The sequence below is a fragment of the Bombina bombina genome, chromosome 1 (genome assembly GCF_027579735.1).
Source record: "Bombina bombina isolate aBomBom1 chromosome 1, aBomBom1.pri, whole genome shotgun sequence".
NCBI classification, from domain to species: domain Eukaryota; kingdom Metazoa; phylum Chordata; class Amphibia; order Anura; family Bombinatoridae; genus Bombina; species Bombina bombina.
In genome coordinates, this window is record NC_069499.1 from 1544721846 (window position 1) to 1544747085 (window position 25240).

Genomic DNA, 25240 nt, shown 5'->3' on the forward strand with positions numbered 1-25240 from the left:
TTTTTTATTGTTAAAGGGACAGTCTACCATATATTTTTTTATTGTTTTGCAAGATAGATAATCCCTTTATTACCCATTCCCCAGTTTTGCACAACCAACAGAGTTATATTAATATACTTTTTACCTCTGTGATTACCTTGTATCTAGGAACCTTCTTCCAGCCCCCTGATCACATGACTGTGACTGTTTATTATCTATTGTCTTGCATTTAGCATTGCTTTGTGCTAAATCTTAAATAACCCCCTGTGCCTGAGCACAGTGTTATCTATATGGCCCATGTGTACTTTCTGTCTCTTTGTGTTGAAAAGAGATTTAAAAAGCATGTGATAAGAGGCAGCCCTCAAAGGATTAGAAATTAGCATATGAGCCTACCTAGGTTTAGTTTAAACTAAGAATAACAAGAGAAAAAAGCAAATTTGATGATAAAAGTAAATTGGAAAGTTGAATAAAATTAAGTCCTATCTGAATAATGAAAGTTTAATTTATACTAGACTGTCCCTTTAAGTGTTAACAGGGTGAGCCAGGATAGCAAAAAAAAACAAAAAGATTTCTATGTTTTACTGTATAACGCTCAAAGGCTTCCACACAGTTTTTGTCCTACTGCTTTATAAAAAAAAGGTGATCTGAAGCAGGAAGAAAAGTCTTGTGAGTGCTGCGTAGGGACCTAAGCCAACATATGGAAATTTTGGTATGATTTAATTTCAGGTTTTGGCTCAGCCCATTTGATTAATCAGTTAAACAGAGACCTCATTTCTAATTATGAGCTCTTCTCTTCAATCACAACTAATTAATTAGTTAACCAGTCAGGGTTACTGTAAAACAAATCAATAAAAAGGAGTTCAGCTGAACCAGTCCCAGACTTATAGTGTGGAAACAGAGACAGACTGTGTCAGACCTTTCTTGCTGAGGCGTAGAAAGGCTGAAGACAGACAATGCTAGAACTAGAACCAAGATAGAAGGAAATGTTTTAGTGGACACATTTTTTATCATAGGTGGGTGTTATATGTTTAAGGACAGTCTTGTAGTTGGAGTGGGCACTTTATAATATACGAACCAGTGCTAAATAATTGGATTTGAGTTTGAATTTGCGGCTGCTGACAAATGTACCCCCCTGAAGCAGCTGTTAAACTGCAATAACTCCATGATATAAGGCTGCTGCAAACATGTAGCCATTTTAACAAGCAAGAGGTAATCTTAAGCAGCAAATCATTTTTTCTTTGTGACCTAATGTTTGCAAACAAATGTTAGTAAACTATCATTTAAAGTAATGTTTATACTAAGGCAGCCATAGATGCTAAATACTGCTATAGATGTATATGATTCTAGCAGTATATTACTATTCGGCACATGTGGGTACTTACTTACCTCTCCTTCCAGCTGCTTATTAAAAGAAACAGGTTTTTAATTTCTGAGCAGGCAGGCTGTATCACCAATGAAATCTGCAGAATGCACTACCACTGTTCTGCATCAGTGTCTCTCAATCCTCACACTGGAGTCCGCAAAGTGCCCACGGGCAGGCAGTACAACATCTCATTGGCTGAGCAACCCAATTGTTTACAAATGAAAACAAGAAAAATGAACATGGTTTATTTTAGTAGGCAGCTTTGGAGAATAAGTTTGTATGCATCCACTTGGGTGCTGAAAACTACATTGTGTTAGAATGATAAACTTTTATAACAATCTGTATAGTACCTCTGAAAAAGAGGTTAGCAGGTTGACTGTGATAATTCAGAGTTGGAACTGACTGATGTGCCACAATAACTGGAGCAGTAAACCAATCAGACTGCTTGGAATGTAATCCAATCATAGTAGTGAGTTGTATAATTAGTGTGATACATTGTGCATTATCTAATGTGATGGTTGTGTATAACAAAATGATATATGTGAGATATTGGTAAGTGGGTGTGATACCAAAGTATTTGAAAATCTATGCTTAAAGGGATATTAAACCCAATTTGTTTTCTTTCATGATTCAGATAATTAGAAAGTTGCCTAAAATTGAATGCTCTATCTGAACCATGAAATAAAAAATGCAGGTTTAGAATCCCTTTAAAGGCAGATGTTGTGTATGAAAGAATGAGCGATAGCTATGTGTGATTCAGGACCTGATGATCAAAACCTCCTTGGCATGGAAGGAGATCACATAAAATCTTTAGGAGGCTTTTTTTAGCTTTATATTGTGATGAAGGTGTCTCTCGTTCACATCCAGAACCTGCATATTGCTCTTAAGTGAAAAATTGCCTTTCTATAATTATTTGAGGGAGCTTGCAGTAATGATGAGATGTCTTAGATAATCTCACCAGACCAGAGAGCATTAGAACATCTGACCCATATTGAGATACTGGTGGGTAAAAGAGTGAAACAGTAGACGGTGATACAGAGATGGTTGGTTATGATACAATGAAAAATATCTGTGTAATACATTGGTATGAGATAATTGTGCGTTTTTTTCATGATAGCCATGTGTGGTCTTTGTTTCCTACATTCAGATGTTTTGAAGGTTTCCACTAGATCCCTAATATAAAATAACTTAGGACAGGATATTCAAGATGTTTTTTTCTTTTCTTTTTACTTTGAGCCCCATATTCCCCGGAAGACCATGGTCTCTCCAGTCTTGTTATAAACTTGTTTATATACCTGAGCACTTGCAGTTTTTACAGGGATAGTCCTTATTGCCACATCTAGTCATCATAGCTAGTGTGATATCACACCTCTGATTCCCAGCTGATTCTCTTCCAGGTCTCGATAGAATGAAGGTCATGTGATCTCTCACCTTTAAATGTCCCTAAATGTGTGCTGTAAGTGTTGTTACTGTTTCCCATTTGTGTGTAGCACGCAGTTCTACCAAGAGATGCAACATTTAAGAGGGGGGTAGAGTCCCTGTGAGCCATGGACGGTGGCACTGTGAGTGTGGAAACAGCCTCTTTTGGTACAGTCTCAGTACGATGGGGCAGATAGATTGCAGGGCGATGCCACTGGGTGCACCTGTGCTCAGTGGGGGAGCCATGGCGAAGGCAAAAGGGGCAAGTCTGTGGGGAAAGTGTAAATGTTGGGTGGGAAGGGCCTCCACATGTTGGGCGCGGCCCCCAAGTATCATTATGGAGGCAGTCATAAGGCAGTGGGGGCCTCTTAAGTGGTTTTCTTGTTGCAGGCAACCAGGATCGAGATCTACATGGTGGAATAGTACCTGAGCAAGAGCGGGTAAGATGTTTCTGTTGTGATGCCCATGTGTTTCCTCTATAGTGGGTTGAAGGGCAGGATGCAAGGCTGGTGCTTGGCACAGACTCTACTGCATTTCCATTTTGTGTGGAAACTGCCACCTGCATGCGGGGGGAGTGTATGACTTTTGATGCAGGCTGAAGGTCTGCAGCTGGAAGAGTAGGATATGGAGCTTGGGGAAGTATATTGAGATGATGTGAGGGTGAAGAAACAGTTGCAGGAGGTGCATGACCTGTAGCAGCTGCAGGTTTGGCAAAAGTTACATGTTGAGGGGATGCAATGGTCTGCAGTTGTTGGGGTTCATGCAAAGAGAAAGCAGCCTGCAGACTCTCACTCCTCTGCCTCCAAGTGCGAAGGGCATGAGATGCATTCTCTAGAGATCCCCCTACTCCCGAGGAAGACACAAGATCTCTTGCTGTTTGCAGGACCCGTATAACATTTACTGGTACTGGAGTTCCTGTGACATCAGGATCAGGGCATTTGGGTCCATGAGATGGACTCTGCACACCTCGAAAACAACTGTATATCCCCTAGAATAGAAAAGAATAGACAATGCAGAAAATCAAATATTTAAAATCAAAATTAAACTTTTGTGATTTCCGATACAATTAAAAATAAATAAATTCCAATTTATTTCCATTATCAAAATGTGCACAATTTTTTAATAGGGGTTAATATCTTTATTATAGTGTGTGCGATGTTGGGTTGCAGGGGAATAGGGGTTAAATACTTTATTATAGTGGTGACGATGTCGGGGAGCGGCGGAATAGGGGTTAATAAATTTTACTAGTGGCGGCGATGTCGGGAGCAGCAGATTAGGGGTTAATAACTTTAATATAGTGTTTGCGATGCTGGAGGGCCTCCGTTTAGGGGTCAATAGGTAGTTTATGGGTGTTAGTGTACTTTGTAACAGTTTAGTTATGAGTTTTTGTGTAACAGTTTTGTTGTGCAAAACTCATAACTACTGCTCTCAGATTGCGGAACGGATCGTGCCGGTATAGGCTGTAACGCAAGCTTTTTAACCTCACCGCAAAACTTGTAATGGCAGCGCTATGGAAATCCCATGCAAAAACATAATTTTTTTGAGTGCAGGACTGACGTTGCGTTACAGGCTAAAATGCTTACGGTACAGCTATACTGAAAAGACTCGTAATAGCTGGGTTACTGTTTTAACGCTGAAATGGCCATTTTTTCAGCGTTAAAACACGAACGCAAAACTTGTAATCTAGGTGTTACTGAGGCAGTAACTCCTACTGAGTATATGCAAGAGTGCACAGTATATATGTATATGTCTTTTGTGGTTGGCTGATGGCTGTCACATAATACAGGGGGAGGGAAAATGGAATTAACTTAAGCTATTGTTTTTTTTATTATATATTTGTAAATTATGCAATTCTACTGTATTTAATGGTGGTTTAGCCTTAAAAATAAAACATCTTAGGTAAATGCCAGTCTCCTTTTCTCCTAGATACAAAAAACTGTAAATCATTTAACAAATCACACATCATCGCACTCACTGCTGACCTCCAACAGGCTCTGACGTCGCTCTCTCATTTGACCTATACTAAGCGGACTGAAATGGCTCTTATCTGACTGAACCCCAACAACTATTGAGACTCACCTAGCTGCTGCTCTGAAGACTGTAAGTCTCACAGGGTTATGTCAACAAAACTCAGACTTTAGACTCAGACGCTCAGAAGACTATCTGTCATGAAACTCCCCTGGAAGATCAATCTTAACCCCCCCCCCCCTGTAGCTGACGCACACAAGACTATCAATCTTGAGACTCCCCTAGTTGATCAATCTCAAGACTCCCCTGCGGATATTCTCAGCTTTGAAACTGGGGTTATGCTGAGCACACTCTCAAACTTAAAGGGATACTGAAACCAAATTTTTTTCTTTTGTGATTCAGATAGAGCAGTGTTTTTCAACCAGTGTGCCATGGCAGACTGACAACAGTGTGAAATATTTTTTAAACTTTGCTTGTTTTTTACTCCCAGTGCAGGGGTAGTTTGTAGGAGGCATGGCATAACAGCACAATACATACAGTATGTGTGTGTATGTGTATATATATATATATATATGCTGTATTAGGCTACAATGTGTGATTTGTTTTACAATTTTGGGATGGTGGTGTGCCACAGGATTTTTTAATGTAAAAAAGTGTGCCACGGCAAAAAAAAGGTTAAAAATCACTGAGATAGAGCATGCAATTTTAAGCAACTTTATAATTTACTCCAATTATCAATTTTTGTTCGTTCTCTTGCTATCTTTATTTGAAAAAGAAAGTCCAGAGCCCCGGACAGCACTTGTTTATTAGTGGATGAATTTATCCACCAATCAGCAAGAACAACCCAGGTTGTTCACCAAAAAATGGGCTGGCATCTAAACTTACATTCTTGCTTTTCAAATAAAGATACCAAGAGATTGAAGAACATTTGCTAATAGGAGTAAATTAGAAAGTTGCTTAAAATTGCATGCTCTATCTGAATCACAAAAGAAAAAATTTGGGTTCCGTGTCCCTTTAAGGGGTCAATTTATCAAACTTCGTATGGCTCGCTGGAAACAGAAGTTATGAAGCAGCGGTCTAAAGACCACTGCTCCATAACCTGTCCGCCTGCTCTGAGGCGGCGGACAGAAATCAACCCTATCGAATACGATCGGGTTGATTGACACCCCCTGCTAGCGGCCGATTTGCCGCGAATCTGCAGGGGCGGCATTGCACCAGCAGTTCACAAGAACTGCTGGTGCAATGATAAATGCCGACAGCATATGCTGACGGCATTTATCAATGTGCGGCGGACATGTTACGCTACATCGTATCATGTCCGCACTATCATAAATAGACCCCTAAATCTCAACCAAACAATGCTCAGCATTCTCCCACTCTTACATATTTCCATGCCTTTACTATCATAGCCATCCGATTCTGTGCTCTCATTGGTTTAACTTCCAGCAGAATCTCACACAAACCAATCAGAAACTGATTTATTTACATTGCTCACTCATTCTGCACCATTTCATTTTTACGTCTTAAGTCTTAAATATCCCTTTCTCACCCGGCTGACTCCCAGAAGACTCTGCTCTCCACAAGTGCTGGGCTTACAGTGTCGCATCCTCCAATACACCAGGTGCTCCCAGGAGAAGACCAGTAGACTCAACCCCATTGCTACTAGAAGCATATAGAAGACTCCGGCCATGTTATCGATGTCAAGCTTGCTGCTTACGGCCTCATTCTTCTCATTCTGACAGATCCCAGAGAGCCAGACCGTCTCCAGCCTTTGAGTGTCCCCTATGGCACAGATCAGGCAAGCAAGAAGTAGCAGTTATTAAGAAGGACTCCAATTCAATGATAGATTTCTGAAGATTACTAACAAAAACTGAGAAAGCCATATATATATACTGTATAGAGGTCTGAAGACGGGGCTAATCACCCCGAAACGTCACCCGATTTTGTATTAACAAATACAGCTCATTTAAGACCCGGCGAGTGCATCCTTTCTCTCTCTGTATTTGTACTCTTTGAATGCACCCCGGGCAGCATTATTGGAGTACAAGTGTGTGCAGAGCCCTTGGGACTTATATATATATTAATTTGGACTGACAGAACACCAAATTGACTTATTTCTTTCATACTGTGAAGATTAAGGAATTCAAACTTAAATTGGACAAATCGATTCTTAAGCAGCATTGCATTAATGGGAAATGAAACCCACAATTTATCTTTTGTGATTCAGACAGAACATACAATTTTTAAAAAAAGTTTCCAATTTACTTCTATTATCAAATTTGTTTTGTTCTCGTGATATTCTTTGTTGAAGAAATGCCTAGGTAGGTAACATGCCCATGTCTGGCAAACTACATGTCAGGAAAAACTGCTACCATTTAATGCTCTTGCAAATGTATAACATTCTTGCAAAACTACTGCCATATAGTGCTGCGGACACATGCATAGTGACGCTCCTGAGCTTACATTCACGCTTTTCAACAAAAGATATCAAGAAAACTAAGAAAATTTGATAATAGAAGTAAATTGGCCATGAAAGGAAAAAAATTGGGTTTGATATCCCTTCAAGAACATGATGCCAAGAGGATTACGTATAAATAAGTTTTAAACAGCAGTTATGAAGCAGCGGTCACAAAGACCGCTGCTCCATAACCTGTCTGCCTGCTCTGAGCAGGCGGACAGACATCGCCGGAAATCAACCCGATCAAGTACGATCGGGTTGATTGACACCCCCCTGCTGGCGGCCCATTGGCCGCAAGTCTGCAGGGGGCGGCGTTGCACGTATTGCTCGCCGTATTCAGCGAGGTCTGGCGGACCTGATCCGCACTGTCGGATAAGGTCCGCCAGACCTTAATAAATAGGGGCCAATATCTTCTTGGAACTTAGTACTTACAGAGTGTTCGTTGTGAGCTGCTGGTGCGATGCTGAATACGGAGAGCGTATTGCTCTCTGCATTCAGCGATGTCTGTCGGACCTGATCCGCTCTGTCAGATCAGGTCCGACAGACATTTGATAATTCGGCCTCTCTATCTGAACCATAAATATTTATTTTTGACTAGACTATCCCTTTAATTACTATTTTAGTGTTTGGTAATATGTTACATGAAGAAATAGAACAGCATAAATTCATATAGCATTGCCCTGTAACAGATCCCAGAAAATAACAACTGAATGTAGCAACCTAGTGATCTCTGGCAACCCCTGAGCATTGCAGTGATTCTATGAGGTTTCCCTGGGCTGACAGATATTTAGTGAGCACATTTGTTAAAGAGGCCAATAGTTGACTAGTCTACAGGAAGGAAAATCATTACACATGGCCCTAGTCGTACAGCAGACTTGTGCAGTAATGTCAGAAGAACAGATAGATATATACCATCTCCAAGAAACTGCAACAGAGCCAGGTCGATAGGTCGTTTCCAGCGAGAGTTCTTCTGCAAAGCAATGCCATACCCTGTGGTGGCAAACACCTTCCCACTCCCAATGGTCACCAGCTTGCAGCCCTCGTCCTTCCCCGCCATGTAATTCAATACAGCTGCATCATAGATAAAGGCGTCCAACTTCCTGGCAGAAGTAAGAAAAAAAAGAACAAAGCTGAAAGTAAGAATGAAGAGAGGGAGATGACAGAGACTGCAGATCACAGACGTCAAATGGTAAAACAAAATAGGTAACAGAGGTTTTACACAGAGGTGTCTGTGCCCTGGTGTGAGGGTCAGAGCTGTGTCAGAATCAGTGATTTTTAAAAATATTTTGTTTTAAAAATTATTTTGTAAGTAGATTTCATATGTAGTTTTTAATTGCTAATATATACCGAGCACATATAATAATGATTTTAGTATTGCTTTAACTAAGGAGACACAGAAATACAAGATCCCTCACTGGATTAAAGAAAATAATATTTTTACATTAAAATCTCCCTAGCCCCTAAAAGGGGCTCACTGTATTTCTAAATATAAATAAGAGAAGAAAGCAGTACAATACAGCACTAAATAAAAGGGTTTGGTCTTTAAAGGGACGGTAAATTGTTTGATATTGTAATATAAAATGTTTACTTATACACAGTAACACAACTCTGCTATATACATTCTCTAATTTTGCCCCCCTTTCTCCTTAATTTAAGTCTAAGAATAGTGAATTTTCCAGTCCTGAAAAATGAAAGTGCACATCTATTGGAAGAATGCAGAAAAAATTTGTTATTGCAAGGTGTTTACTGTAATTTACTGTATATTGTATCTTACTCACTCTTACCATTGTATTTTATTTCTCTTGTTAAGTGTATCCAGTCCACGGATCATCCATTACTTATGGGACACCAACTCCTCCCCAACAGGAAGTGCAAGAGGATTCACCCAGCAGAGCTGCCACACAGCTCCTCCCCTAACTGCCATTACCAGTCATTCTCTTGCACCCAACGAATAGATAGGATGTGTGAGAGGACTGTGGTGATTATACTTAGTTTCATACCTTCAATCAAAAGTTTGTTATTTTATAATAGCACCGGAGTGTGTTATTCCTTCTCTGGTAGAATTTGAAGAAGAATCTACCTGAGTTTTTCTATGATTTTAGCCGGAGTAGTTAAGATCATATTGCTGTTTCTCGGCCATCTGAGGAGAGGTAAACTTCAGATCAGGGGACAGCGGGCAGATTAATCTGCAAAGAGGTATGTAGCAGCTTATTATTTTCTGACAATGGAATTGATGAGAAAATTCTGCCATACCGATATAATGTTAACTCAGCCTTAAATGCAGTAGCAGCAACTGGTATCAGGCTGTCATGTATGTATATTTTACACTTCAGTATTCTGGGGAATGGCACTTCACTGGAATTATACTGTATGCATAAAACTTTAGCCTAATTTGCAGGGACTAGCAACAGGCTTTTTAATAACACTCAATTTATTAATGTTAAACGTTTTTTGCTGGCATGTAAAATCGTTTAATTTTCTGAGGTACTGGGTGAAAAAATGTTTTGGGCACTATTTTTTTCCACTTGGCAGTCGTTTTATTTAATTTATGACAGTTTACTGATCTCTCTCACTGTTATGTGTGAGGGGGAGGCTATCAGGGTTAGTTATCCTTTGCTAATGGGAGCAATCCTTTGCTAAAATTGTGTTTTTTTTTTTACAAAGATTTGATGCTATAACTTTTCAGTTTATTAATTTTCAACTGTCATAACTTTTTCTGTGCTTCTTATAGGCACAGTACGTTTTCATATTATAGTAAATTACTTGAAAAGTATTTCCAAGTTGCTAGTTTATTTGCTAGTGTGTTAAACATGTCTGATTCAGAGGAAGATATCTGTGCTATATGTGCTAAAGCCAAAGTGGAGCCCAATAGAAATTTATGTACTAACTGTATTGATGCTACTTTAAATAAAAGTCAATCTGTACAAATTGAACATATTTCACCAAACAACGAGGGGAGAGTTATGCCGACTAACTCGCCTCACGTGTCAGTACCTGCATCTCCCGCTCGGGAGGTGCGTGATATTGTAGCTCCGAGTACATCTGGGCGGCCATTACAAATCACATTACAGGATATGGCTACTGTTATGACTGAAGTTTTGGCTAAATTACCAGAATTAAGAGGTAAGCGTGATCACTCTGGGGTGAGAACAGAGTGCGCTGATAATATTAGGGCCATGTCAGACACTGCGTCACAATTTGCAGAACATGAGGACGGAGAGCTTCATTCTGCGGGTGACGGTTCTGATCCAAACAAACTGGATTCAGATATTTCAAATTTTAAATTTAAGCTGGAAAACCTCCGTGTATTACTAGGGGAGGTGTTAGCGGCTCTGAATGATTGTAACACAGTTGCAATACCAGAGAAAATGTGTAGGTTGGATAAATATTTTGCGGTACCGGCGAGTACTGACGTTTTTCCTATACCTAAGAGACTTACTGAAATTGTTACTAAGGAGTGGGATAGACCCGGTGTGCCGTTCTCACCCCCTCCGATATTTAGAAAGATGTTTCCAATAGACGCCACCACACGGGACTTATGGCAAACGGTCCCTAAGGTGGAGGGAGCAGTTTCTACTTTAGCTAAGCGTACCACTATCCCGGTGGAGGATAGCTGTGCCTTTTCAGATCCAATGGATAAAAAGTTAGAGGGTTACCTTAAGAAAATATTTGTTCAACAAGGTTTTATATTGCAACCTCTTGCATGCATTGCGCCTGTCACGGCTGCAGCAGCATTTTGGTTTGAGTCTCTGGAAGAGACACTTGAATCAGCTCCATTAGATGAGATTACACACAAGCTTAAAGCCCTTAAGTTAGCTAACTCATTTATTTCAGATGCCGTAGTACATTTAACTAAACTTACGGCTAAGAATTCCGGATTCGCCATTCAGGCACGCAGAGCACTGTGGCTAAAATCCTGGTCAGCTGACGTTACTTCTAAATCTAAATTGCTTAATATACCTTTCAAAGGGCAGACCTTATTCGGGCCCGGGTTGAAAGAAATTATCGCTGACATTACAGGAGGTAAAGGCCATGCCCTGCCTCAAGACAGAGCCAAACCTAAGGCTAGACAGTCTAATTTTCGTTCCTTTCGTAATTTCAAAGCAGGAGCAGCATCAACTTCCTCTGCACCAAAACAGGAAGGAGCTGTTGCTCGCTACAGACAAGGCTGGAGACCTAACCAGTCCTGGAACAAGGGCAAGCAGGCCAGGAAACCTGCTGCTGCCCCTAAGACAGCATGAATTGAGGGCCCCCGATCCGGGAACGGATCTAGTGGGGGGCAGACTTTCTCTCTTCGCCCAGGCTTGGGCAAGAGATGTCCAGGATCCCTGGGCGTTAGAGATCATATCTCAGGGATACCTTCTAGACTTCAAATTCTCTCCCCCAAGAGGGAGATTTCATCTGTCAAGGTTGTCAACAAACCAAATAAAGAAAGAGGCGTTTCTACGCTGCGTACAAGATCTTTTATTAATGGGAGTGATCCATCCGGTTCCGCGGTCGGAACAAGGACAAGGGTTTTACTCAAATCTGTTTGTGGTTCCCAAAAAAGAGGGAACTTTCAGGCCAATCTTGGATTTAAAGATCCTAAACAAATTCCTAAGAGTTCCATCGTTCAAAATGGAAACTATTCGGACAATTTTACCCATGATCCAAAAGGGTCAGTACATGACCACAGTGGATTTAAAGGATGCTTACCTAAACATACCGATTCACAAAGATCATTACCGGTATCTAAGGTTTGCCTTTCTAGACAGGCATTACCAGTTTGTAGCTCTTCCATTCGGATTGGCTACGGCTCCGAGAATCTTCACAAAGGTTCTGGGTGCTCTTCTGGCGGTACTAAGACCGCAAGGAATTGCGGTAGCTCCGTACCTAGACGACATTCTGATACAAGCTTCAAGCTTTCAAACTGCCAAGTCTCATACAGAGTTAGTACTGGCATTTCTAAGGTCGCATGGATGGAAGGTGAACGAAAAGAAGAGTTCTCTCTTTCCACTCACAAGAGTTCCCTTCTTGGGGACTCTTATAGATTCTGTAGAAATGAAGATTTACCTGACAGAAGACAGGTTAACAAAGCTTCAAAATGCATGCCGTGTCCTTCATTCCATTCAACACCCGTCAGTAGCTCAATGCATGGAGGTGATCGGCTTAATGGTAGCAGCAATGGACATAGTACCCTTTGCACGCCTACATCTCAGACCGCTGCAATTGTGCATGCTAAGTCAGTGGAATGGGGATTACTCAGACTTGTCCCCTACTCTGAATCTGGATCAAGAGACCAGAAATTCTCTTCTATGGTGGCTTTCTCGGCCACATCTGTCCAGGGAGATGCCATTCAGCAGGCCGGACTGGACAATTGTAACAACAGACGCCAGCCTACTAGGTTGGGGCGCTGTCTGGAATTCTCTGAAGGCTCAGGGACAATGGAATCAGGAGGAGAGTCTCCTAACAATAAACATTCTGGAATTGAGAGCAGTTCTCAATGCCCTTCTGGCTTGGCCCCAGTTAACAACTCGGGTGTTCATCAGGTTTCAGTCGGACAACATCACGACTGTAGCTTACATCAACCATCAGGGAGGGACAAGATGCTCCCTAGCAATGATGGAAGTATCAAAGATAATTCGCTGGGCAGAGTCTCACTCTTGCCACCTGTCAGCAATCCACATCCCGGGAGTGGAGAACTGGGAGGCGGATTTCTTAAGTCGTCAGACTTTTCATCCGGGGGAGTGGGAACTTCATCCGGAGGTCTTTGCCCAAATACTTCGACGTTGGGGCAAACCAGAGATAGATCTCATGGCGTCTCGACAGAACGCCAAGCTTCCTCGTTACGGGTCCAGATCCAGGGATCCGGGAGCGGTTCTGATAGATGCTTTGACAGCACCTTGGACCTTCGGGATGGCTTATGTGTTTCCACCCTTCCCGATGCTTCCTCGATTGATTGCCAGAATCAAACAGGAGAGAGCATCAGTGATTCTAATAGCGCCTGCATGGCCACGCAGGACTTGGTATGCAGATCTAGTGGACATGTCATCCTGTCCACCTTGGTCGCTACCTCTGAAACAGGACCTTCTGATCCAGGGTCCCTTCAAACATCAAAATCTAATTTCTCTGAAGCTGACTGCTTGGAAATTGAACGCTTGATTTTATCAAAACGTGGTTTTTCTGAGTCAGTTATTGATACCTTAATACAGGCTAGGAAGCCTGTTACCAGAAAGATTTACCATAAGATATGGCGCAAATACTTATATTGGTGCGAATCCAAGAGTTACTCATGGAGTAAGGTTAGGATTCCGAGGATATTGTCTTTTCTACAAGAAGGTTTAGAAAAGGGTTTATCCGCTAGTTCCTTAAAGGGACAGATTTCAGCTCTGTCCATTCTTTTACACAAACGTCTGTCAGAAGTTCCGGACGTTCAAGCTTTTTGTCAGGCTTTAGCTAGGATCAAGCCTGTGTTTAAAACTGTTGCTCCACCATGGAGTTTGAACTTAGTTCTTAATGTTTTACAGGGGGTTCCGTTTGAACCCCTTCATTCCATTGATATCAAGTTGTTATTTTGGAAAGTTCTGTTTTTAATGGCGATTTCCTCGGCTCGAAGAGTCTCTGAGTTATCTGCCTTACATTGTGATTCTCCTTATCTGATTTTTCATTCAGACAAGGTAGTTCTGCGTACTAAACCTGGGTTCCTACCTAAGGTGGTCACTAACAGGAATATCAATCAAGAGATTGTGGTTCCATCTTTGTGTCCTAATCCTTCTTCGAAAAAGGAACGTCTGCTACACAATCTAGATGTAGTCCGTGCCCTGAAATTTTATCTACAGGCAACTAAGGATTTTCGACAAACGTCTTCCCTGTTTGTCGTTTATTCTGGTCAGAGGAGAGGTCAAAAAGCTTCGGCTACCTCTCTCTCCTTTTGGCTTCGTAGCATAATACGGTTAGCCTATGAGACTGCTGGACAGCAGCCTCCTGAAAGAATTACAGCACATTCTACTAGAGCTGTGGCTTCCACTTGGGCCTTTAAGAATGAGGCTTCTGTTGAACAGATTTGCAAGGCTGCAACTTGGTCTTCTCTTCATACTTTTTCCAAATTTTACAAATTTGACACTTTTGCTTCTTCGGAGGCTGTTTTTGGGAGAAAGGTTCTTCAGGCAGTGGTTCCTTCCGTATAAAGAGCCTGCCTGTCCCTCCCGTCATCCGTGTACTTTAGCTTTGGTATTGGTATCCCATAAGTAATGGATGATCCGTGGACTGGATACACTTAACAAGAGAAAACATAATTTATGCTTACCTGATAAATTTATTTCTCTTGTGGTGTATCCAGTCCACGGCCCGCCCTGTCACTTTAAGGCAGGTAATTTTTCCATTAAACTACAGTCACCACTGCACCCTATGGTTTTCCTTTCTCTGCATGTTTTCGGTCGAATGACTGGTAATGGCAGTTAGGGGAGGAGCTGTGTGGCAGCTCTGCTGGGTGAATCCTCTTGCACTTCCTGTTGGGGAGGAGTTGGTGTCCCATAAGTAATGGATGATCCGTGGACTGGATACACCACAAGAGAAATAAATTTATCAGGTAAGCATAAATTATGTTATTCTTTTTTTCTTTCTTTCTTTCTTTCTTTCTTTCTTTCTTTCTTTCTTTCTTTCTTTCTCTATCTATCTATCTATCTATCTATCTATTTATCTATCTATCTATCTATCTATCTATCTATCTATATGTATTAAAGGGACATTAAACCTCTAAGGGCCAGATAACAAGTGGAGCAGTTTTTAACGCTCCTGCACAAACTCCGCTAGAAGTATGATTTTTGCGCGCAACGGGTAGCACACATATTACAAGTTGAAAATAAAACGTTTTCACTTGCTCGCTAAACTCATGTGCACAAAAGGCTGAAGTTAAAATATCGTGACCTCGTTAACGAATTACCCCATAGAAGTCAAGGGAGGAAAAAAACCTACCACCCTACTCGCGCGTAACGACCGATCGCTTATTCTCAAGTGCGCTAACCCGACATGAAAATATGAATATTTTACATTCCAATGTTCTTCCCATAGCAGAATATGTTCTATTTATTCATAAATACATATTTCTACATATATCTGATGGTATTTTGGTACAATATTTATATCTATACCTATATATACACATGATTATATATAGGTATAGATATATGTGCGCTGGTATTATAGGTAAAGTGCAAACGGAACGCAACCTTGCGTTCACATTGTATTGAAGCTTTGCACTCACAAGAGCACGCTTCTATAGGCTCCAATGGGAGCCACGTTCTGATGCCATCATACTCGGCACAGAACCTAGCGCAGTGAAGGGGGTAAGTTGCACAGCATTGGGCAGAAAAGGGTAAATATACAGTATATGTATATGCTAATATACATATATACTGTATGTATGTGTTAATGTGTATATACAAATATATATATATTTACTGGGAACACAGTTCCCATAGACCGCAATGTAAAGGCACTTTTCACACTACTCTGTATTTTGGGGGCAATTGGGAGGCATTTTTAAAATTAACCTCTGACCTCTGGTTAATTTTCAAAGCGCTAATTGCTACCGCGAGCTTGTGTAAGCATTAACCAGCTACTTGTAGTTTCTGGTTATTTAATGTGCGCCTGTAAACGGGCAAATTTGCATGTTAAATTAGTGATCCACTTGTAATCTAGCCCTTAGTGTTTAATGTCCCTTTAATAGCTAGTCCAGTCAGCCAATATAGATGTGATACTGTCTTAGGAGAGGGGCACAATCAATGCCTGCTTTTGTAGATGAGCAAGTAAATGCAAAACTGAAAAACCCCTAAAATGTTTAATTAAACCTTATTCTTAAAATTATGTTTTGGCTTCAGTGGATCCTGTAGAATCCAGAGCCTTAGCCCTGCAACATGCTACCATTTACATTTATAGTTGTCTCTAAAAGATCACAATAATACCATAAGCAATATCAAATGCTTTTCAAGAGGTATGCCCCTGGACTGCAAAACCCAGTGAGAATTCTGCTAACAAATTGACATTTTTGTTTGTAGATCATTTGCAATGCAGTGTTTTGCTACTGATATACATATTATACAAGCATAAGTACACAAAAGTACTGTAAAATGTGATCAGCAATATTAAATCTTCATGTTCCCTCTCAGTAGGTCATTAAATAAATCCAAATATTAAGCCAAGACAAGTCATTGCGATGTAAAGTTTAATGCTGCATAGCAGGAAATAAGGATTTGGGACACAAAGGTTGAATAATAACCTGACCTCTTTGGCTGATGTAAAGATCTGCAATGCATCAATGTGCGATAAGCTGTGGTCTTCCCTGACAGCCAAAGGCATAATTAAAGTTTCATGGTATCAGCACTATAAATCAATTGTCAGACCTCACCTTGTGTAATGGGGATAGATCTGGTGCCCATGAATAAAATAGAAACCATTTAAAGAGGGTTACTACAGTGTTATACGTTTAAAATAATGTTACTAAAGTTACTATAGTCAATTTGTTTTTTGTTTTGTTTTTTAAATAAAAAAGACTAATAAAACTGGAAATCATGATATCAGGGTACCCGCTGGAGTGTATTTAATTGCTTAAGGGAAGGGGATAATTTATATTTATTTTGTTATTTGAAATAGCTGCCTTTTCCTGTTCGAGCCTTAACTGAAAAAACGAATACTGCAGTATAGAAACATAGAATTTGACGGTAGATAAGAACCAAAAAGGCCCATCAAGCCTAACCATATTACATGTTACTGTTTCCCTAGGATAGCCTTATGCGTGTCCTAGGCATTTTTTTGTTCCTTTACAGTCTTTGGGCTCCATTTATTAAACAGCTGATGCTCGCCTGAAATGGCAGTTGAGAAGCAGCGGTCATGAGACTGCCGCTCCTTAACCTGTCCACTACCTTTTAGGTGGCGGATTGAAATCATCCTGATTCGGATGATTGACAGCCCCTGCTAGCGGGCGATTGGCTGCCAGTGAGCAGGAGGCGGCATTTCAGAGGCATTTCACTAGAAATTCTTGTGCAGTGATAAATGCCGACATCATATGCTGTCGGCAATTAGCGAGGTCAAGCGCACATGATCAGCTGCTCAACATTTTGTAAATCTACCCCTTTGTGTTTACCACTTCTGTTGGAAGTTTATTACATGAATCCACCGCCCTTTCTGTAAAAAAAAATGCTTCCTCACATTTCTCCTGAATCTCCTACCCTCTAACTTAAAGGGACATGAAACCCAAATTTTTTCTTTCATGATTCAGATAGAGAATATAATTTTAAACAACTTTCTAATTTACCTCTATTATCTAATTTGTTTCATTCTCTTGGTATCATTTGTTGAAGAAGCAGCAATGCACTAATGGTTTCTAACTGAACTCATGGGTGAGCCAATCACAATAGGTATATATATGCAGCTACCAATCAACAGCTAGAACCTAGGTTCTCTTTCCTAGATAAAGCTTTCAGCAAAGGATAACAAGAGAAGGAAACACATTAGATAATAGAAGTAAATTGGAAAGTTGTTTAAAAAATTGTATTCTCTATCTGAATCATGATAGCAAAATGTTGGCTTTAATGCCCCTTTAAGATTGTGACCCCTTTTTTTGGTATTTCTTTTTTTTGGTGAAAAATGCTTTCAGTTTCCACTTTATTAAAAGTTCCTTCATATATTTAAAGGTTTCTATCATGTCACCTCTTTCCTTTCTCTCTTCTAAACTATACATATTTAGGTCATAGTCTTTCTTTGTACGTTTTATATTTTAGACCATTTACCATTTAGTAGCCCTCCTTTGGACAGTTTCTAGTTTATTTATATCTTTCTGAAGATATGGTCTCCAGAACTGTACACAGTTTCCCTTGTTCAGAGAGGAGATTGCCTGGTATTTCAGGGCTGGACTGTACTGTTAAGTCAGGATCAGACTGATATTCTACAGGAAACTAGCCATAGAACAAGCTACTATGCTATTGTTCGTTCCCAGGTTGAGCGCTTCTCTCTTTCTATTTATGCAAATTATGACACTTGGGGAAGTCTCCCTAAGTGTGATGCGGGAATCCAGACGTGGACCCGTTGCTCAGTGTGCCTTGAGAGATATGGCTGCACCTCACTGACGAGGCCCACAATAGGCCGAAACGTACGTCTGGGTTTTTGCCGTTTCTCTCGTTCAGAGAGGGATTGCCTGGTATTTCAGGGCTGGACTGTACTGTGAAGTCAGGATCAGACTGATATGCTTCAGGAAAGTTCTTCTCTGTGAAAGGCACATATTGACCAAAAAGAGGCTGCTTCTTGGGTGTTAACTAGCCATAGAACAAGCTACTATGCTATTGTTCGTTCCCAGGTTGAGCGCTTCTTTCTTTTTCTTTATGCAAATTATGACATTTGGGGAATTCTCCCTAAGTATGATGCGGGAATCCAGACGTGGACCCGTTGCTCAGTGTGCCTTGAGAGATATGGCTGCACCTCACTGACGAGGCCCACAATAGGCCGAAACGTACGTCTGGGTTTTTGCCGTTTCTCTCGTTCAGAGAGGGATTGCCTGGTATTTCAGGGCTGGACTGTACTGTTAAGTCAGGATCAGACTGATATGCTTCAGGAAAGTTCTTCTCTGTGAAAGGCACATATTGACCAAAAAGAGGCTGCTTCTTTGGGTGTTAACTAGCCATTGAACAATCTATTATGCTATTGTTTGTTCCCAGGTTGAGCGCTTCTCTCTTTTAATTGATATTTAGGTCATAGGGGCCTATTTATTAATGTGCAAGCGGACATGATCCGATATTTTGCGGATCATGTTCCGCCGCACATCGATAAATGCCGACAGTATACGCTGTTGGCATTTACCATTGCACCAGCAGTTCTGGTGAACTGATGGTGCAACGCCGCCCCCTGAAGATTCGCAGCCAATCAGCCGCCAGCAGGGGGTGTCAATCAACCCGATGGTACTGGATTGGGTTGATTTTCGGTGATGTCTGTCCGCCGCCTCAGAGCAGACGGACAGGTTATGGAGCAGCGGTCTTTACACGGTGCATCAAGCTCCATACGAAGCTTGATAAATATGCCCCATAGTCTTTCTTTGTACGTTTTATATTTTAGACCATGTACCATTTAGTAGCCCTCCTTTGGACAGCTTCTAGTTTATTTATATCTTTCTGAAGATGTGGTCTCCAGAACTGTACACAGTATTCCATATTTGGTCTAACTAATGATCTGTAAAGTGGCATAAGAACCTTGCTATTTCTGCTACTAATGCAACTAAGTATTCGACTGGCGTTACTGACTGCACTACTGCATTGTGTCTTTATAGAAAATCTATGTACGCAAGATGTAGCAGTTGTAATCATCCTCCCAGTAGGGATGGAAGAGATAGGTACTAAAATGTTAATCTTCAATTATATTAATTTTCAATTACTCTCTTTAAGTATTGGCCTTTGTTTATACAGAGAGAGAGATAAGCTAAGGAGAGAGAATATTTTTTTTAAATGATTTTCATGGTTTATTCCAGTAATTTAACCCTAAGGGGCCGACTTATCATTGTTTGGTGGACATGATATGCTGTAGCGTATCATGTCCGCCAAACATCGCTGAATACCGACAGCATACGTTGTCGGCATTTAACATCACACAAGCCGCTAGCAGGGGGTGTCAATTAGCCCGATCGTATAGGATTGGGCGGACTGATGTCTGCAGCCTCAGAGGCGGAGAATCAGTTAAGGAGGAGTGGTCTTAAGCCCGCTGCCTCATAACTGCTGTTTCCGGCGAGCCTAAAGGCTCATGCAGAAACAGGAGCATCAGGGGCCCTTTGGCCCTTGATAAATCAGCCCCTAAAACTGTGAGTGTGTTTGTGTGTGGGGGGGGGGGGGGGTTCTACTTCCCCAGAGAAGCTGGCATTCTTTGTACAGGACTCAGAACCCTGGCTAGTTAACATTCTATACAGTAATTGTTTAGTCACTGCAGATGCTCATTTATATTAGTCTCCAAAAGGCCACATCAAAGGCGATAAGATAAACATAAAAAGCTTTTCAAGGGGTATGATTCTGGACTGCGAAACACTGTAAAAGTGTAGGCTTATGTTTTTGCAGTAAAGTGCTTCCTTGAGAATATGTACTTTGTATATAGTACAAAATATTTTGAATGTCTGTTTAATTGAGGCTACATACCCTGTCTTTAGGCTAGCAAGTGCATCCTCCACAGAGCGTTGGTTGTATCGCACCATGTACGAGTGCATATCTGGATAGTTGCTGCGGATGTTTCTCTCGGTGCTGCCATTTGGGACAGTTCCAAATCGGAAGGGAGGGTAATGCTCCTGTGGCTTCTGAAACTGTTTGGAAGAAAGTGTCAACCTAAACCATTAATCCTGCCACACACAAACATTGTGCCTAAACTCTTCAATAACAATCCCTACACAGTGAGTCAATGTCCCCAATAGACCCCACCTAACTTTCTGCACAGTGATTCAGTTCTTTTAATGAGTTCTCTACAATAAGTAATCTCCTCCCCTTACTTAGCCCATAAACTCTCTGCCATTGCACTGAACCTCCTCCATGAGTACTCAAAGTCCCAACTGCGCCGTAAAACGGGGGTTGATCAATAAGTCTTAATCCTAATTAGGAAGCACTGAGTTTATGTTACTCCCTTAAAAGTATACTGTTCTATATCGTTTTGAGGGTGCAAATGTAGAATTTGAAGTATCTTTTCTTAGTGATGAGACAAGTTGTGAGAGCTACTGAAAAATGTGTAGGAAATATAGCTTAGTGAATATTGTGCGGTCATCATTTACTGTAAGAAAAACGTAACTCCAACAGAAATACATAAGGATATAGCTGGTACAATAGAAGACTGTACTCCATCTTAACATGCAGAAGACAATCATGTGACTTTGTTCCGATCGCTCAACATTTGCTACTGAAGAAACCGTGGAGAAAATTCAAGACATAGGGCCGATTCTCAAAAACCGCCGGCATGGCAAGAAATTATCAAGTTAGCATGTTAGTGAACTTACCTTAATGAGATACAGATACAAATGGCCTTTAAACTAGGTCAAAAATCCTATTGGCTGATGCAATCAGCTAATAGGATTGAGCTTCAATCCTATTGGCTGATCCAATCAGCCAATAGGATTGAGCTTGCATTCTATTGGCTGATTGGAACAGCCAATAGAATGTGAGCTCAATCCTATTGGCTGATTGCATCAGCCAATAGGATTTTTTACCCTTTAATTCCGATTGGCTGATAGAATTCAAGGGACGCCATCTTGGATGACATAATTTAAAGGAACCTTCAGTGTACGGCTGGGACCTTATGAAGAGGATACTCCGCGCCGGATATCTTAAAGATGGTGCCGCTCCGCATCGGAAGGATGAAGATAGAAGATGCAGTCTGGATGAAGACTTCTGCCCGCCTGGAGGACGACTTCTTGCCGCTTGGATGAAGACTTCTCCTCGATTCGTTGAGGACTTCTGCCTGCTTGGATGAAGACTTCTCCCGGCTTGATGAGGATGGATGTCCGGTCTTCAAAAACTGTAAGTGGATCTTTGGGGGTTAGTGTTAGGTTTTTTTAAGGGTTTATTGGGTGGGTTTTATTTTTAGATTAGGGATTTTGGCAAAGAAAAAGAGCTAAATGGCCTTTTAAGGGCAATGCCCATCCAAATTCTCTTTTCAGGGCAATGGGGAGGTTAGGTTTTTTTAGATAGGATTTTATATGGGGGGTTTGGTTGTGTGGGTGGTGGGTTTTACTGTTCGGGGGTTGTTTGTATTTTTTTTCAAGTAAAAGAGCTGATTTCTTTGGGGCAATGCCCCGCAAAAGGCCCTTTTAAGGGCTATTGGCAGTTTAGTTTATTCTAGGGGTTTTTTTTTATTTTGGGGGGGGCTTTTTTATTTTGATAGGGCTATTAGATTAGGTGTAATTAGTTTAAATATTTGATAATTTCTTTTTTATTTTGTGTAATTTAGTTTTTTTTGTAATTTAGTTAATTGTATTTAATTAGTGTCATTTATTTAATTGTAGTGTAATGTTAGGTGTTAGTGTAAGACAGGTTAGGTTTTATTTTACAGGTAAATTTGTATTTATTTTAAGTAGGTAGTTATTAAATAGTTATTAACTATGTACTAACTAATCTACCTAGTTAAAATAAATACAAACTTAGCTGTGAAATAAAAATAAAACCTAAGATAGCTACAATGTAACTATTAGTTATATTGTAGCTAGCTTAGGGTTTATTTTATAGGTAAGTATTTAGTTTTAAATAGGAATTAGTTAGGTAATGATAGTAAGTTTTATTTAGATGTATTTTAATTATATTAAAGTTAGGGGTGTTAGGGTTAGACTTAGGGTTAGGTTTAGGGGTTAATAACTTTAGTATAGTGGCGGCGGTGACATTAGGGACGGCAGATTAGGGGTTAATAATATTGTTACAGAAGCATTAGTTATTTTGTTGTGAAGAGCTTATTTCCCAGCAGCAATGCCTGAACCAGCAAGCCAGCGCCTAAGAAGGGCTCCAAGAAAACCGTAACAAGTATCATTTCATAAAGAGTTAACTCTTTTTTTTCAGCTTTTAGAAACTATTGTCTAATCACCTCTGGAGCCAGACTGCTAATTGATAAGATGAACTTGTAAACTTGTTATCTTAAGTACTGTAATCCTATTGTGGCCTGTCAAAGGACAGTGCTCTCTATCTAAATGTGTGATGGGGGATTTTGTGCTTCCCCCCCTCTCCCCCTGGGAGTGCCCTGTGTGCATGTAACCTTAATAAAAAGCAGGCTGGGCATCCCAGTCCTGAGTTCTTGTTTGACCCTCAATCGCAGCGTTGACTCGTTTTTGTGGGCAGAAGGGTATCCTAGCTGTACTGCAGCTAAGGGAGATTATTCTATATTTGCAAGACTCATATAGAATACTATGGAAAGCAGCTTCTCCCCTCTTTAGCAATAGGGATCCAGGCTACTAAGCGGTCCATCTCTCAGCGAGACTAAGGGTAACCGTAACATTTGGCGGCAGCGGCGGGATTTTCCTGGATTTCCTAGGAGAGGTACAGAACGGATGGAGAGCGCTTACGAAAAATTGAAGCGTACAACCCTAAAAGATTTACTTGAAAGCAGAGGGGGGTACGCCAGCAACCGGCCGAGGAGAGAGCTGATCGCAGAATTGACCGAACTGGATCAGAGCTTCACAATGGCGGAAACACCGACCACGATTAGTGACGAAAAAACCAGGATTGTTCGGGAAAGGCTCTCATTATACGGGCCGAACCCCTCCATGGAATTGGTACAGCAGTTGATGGCGGAGGCGGACGAGGATATACGAGAGACTCGAGCCCACGAACTCAACCTAGCGAACGCACACCGCAATGCTGAAGCCCCGCAGGTAATCATCCCTGTCGAAAATGCTGGGAGGCCCAAGATACCCTATGCGGCATTTCGACCCTTCCTAGAGAGCGAGACAAGGATTGATGAATAGTTGGCGGACTTCGAAAGGCAATGTGCCCTGCACCAGATTCCCAACAGAGAGTGGCCCACGATATTGTCTGGGAAACTATCCGGGCGAGCCCTGGAAGCCTTTCGTACTCTGGGTGCTGAGGAAGTGACACAGTATGAGCTAGTTAAGGAGACACTGTTGCAACGGTACGCTGTAACTACGGACACGTATCGCCGACAGTTTCGGGGCACGGAAAAGAAGCCTAACGATACCCATATGGAATGGGCGCACCGAATGCGGAGAGCGGCAAATCACTGGCTGAGCGGAAGTAAAGCGGTGACTGGGGAGGAAATTTTACAATTGTTTCTCTTAGAACATTTTTATAATCAAATAGTATTGCACTAGGTTCAATGCATGCTAATAAATGGTGGTACAACAGCAGCAAAACCCCCCTGTATATAACCCAATATAGGCTAAGTAAGGCGGTATTGAATGTGCCAGACCGCTGAATTAGTATGTGAGCGTTTGTGACCGGTATGGTTAGACCACGCTAGCTGCAACACTGTCCACGCCCACCGACGCGTTTCCGTCACTGAACGTGACTTCGTCATACCACCATTTATTAGCATTCAATGTAAGGTTAACAAGTTTGTCTAAACTCTATACATAAAACGCTACTACGCTATATGTTTGGTTACATAGTAACCTCTGATTCTATGATTCATGACTAAATGTAATTACTTGCATTGAACCTAGTGCAATACTAGCGGTTAGGTTACTCTCAGCATAACATCTCTACTGAATAGTTGCTAAGCTTTGAATACGGATATTATGTATGTGAACTAGACCTATCTGACAGGGGAATAGCTAGAAATCGGCTGACTCTGTTCAATCAGAGCAGTACGCAGAGAGGAGGACGCCTTTGAGCGCATAGATAGTGCATATTTGTTTATGCCTGTATGATTGAAACCTCTTGTGCATATGTGATTACTTTTTTGCTAACTTCTCTTTCTTATGTTATTGTCTGACTAGACACGCTAAACCTGTCCACTAGCCTTAATTTTAATACTTGGGTTTATAGAATATAGGCAATGAATTTTTGAATTATGGAAGTGACAATCCCATTCTTCACTAGCTTTCTATATTACCTTATTTTTTAACTTGTCCAATTACCTATAGGGGCATATTGGGAATCGGAATTGTATGAATTTGGTTCAGAGGTTGCATAACCCTGGATTTATTTCCCTTATATATTACCCCCTATGAGTAACGTCTGTTTTCAAGCATAATTGTTAAATAAAGTGTAATTTTACTCCATTTTCTATTTGACTTATTCAGTGTATAATTCTACACTTGACTTCAATGTCACAAATCCCCTTTCGGTTCCCTAACCTTACTACTAACATTTTTATAATGGCATGGAACAGCAAGGGAAGGAATGGCTGCGAGACAGGCGGCCTTCTACCTTAGAAGAAGCAGCCAAATTGGCTGATGAACATTATGACTCCCGTCTTCACGAACCCATGAACTACCGAGCTCCAGCACGGGTCGAACCCAGAGAGGTTTACCGTGCACCCCCTCGTGCTGAATTCCGAGCCCCGGTGCCAACAGGGCCCGTCCGACACTCAGGACCACCCAATAACAGCTCTGAGCGTCC

General features: G+C 41.1%; 1 protein-coding gene across 1 annotated transcript in view; it reads right to left on the bottom strand.

The window, feature by feature from the left end:
- Nucleotides 1-2550: 2550 nt before the first annotated feature.
- GRIN2C (glutamate ionotropic receptor NMDA type subunit 2C) overlaps nt 2551-25240 on the bottom strand; it is a 166064-nt gene continuing 143374 nt past the window's right edge. Inside the window, exons 10-13 of the mRNA XM_053722029.1 lie at nt 20333-20493; nt 8100-8287; nt 6279-6511; nt 2551-3749 (exon numbers count right to left, since the gene is read on the bottom strand). Coding sequence (XP_053578004.1) covers nt 2706-3749; nt 6279-6511; nt 8100-8287; nt 20333-20493 — 1626 coding nt within the window. The 3' untranslated portion in view covers nt 2551-2705. The remainder of the gene's footprint in view (nt 3750-6278; nt 6512-8099; nt 8288-20332; nt 20494-25240) is intronic.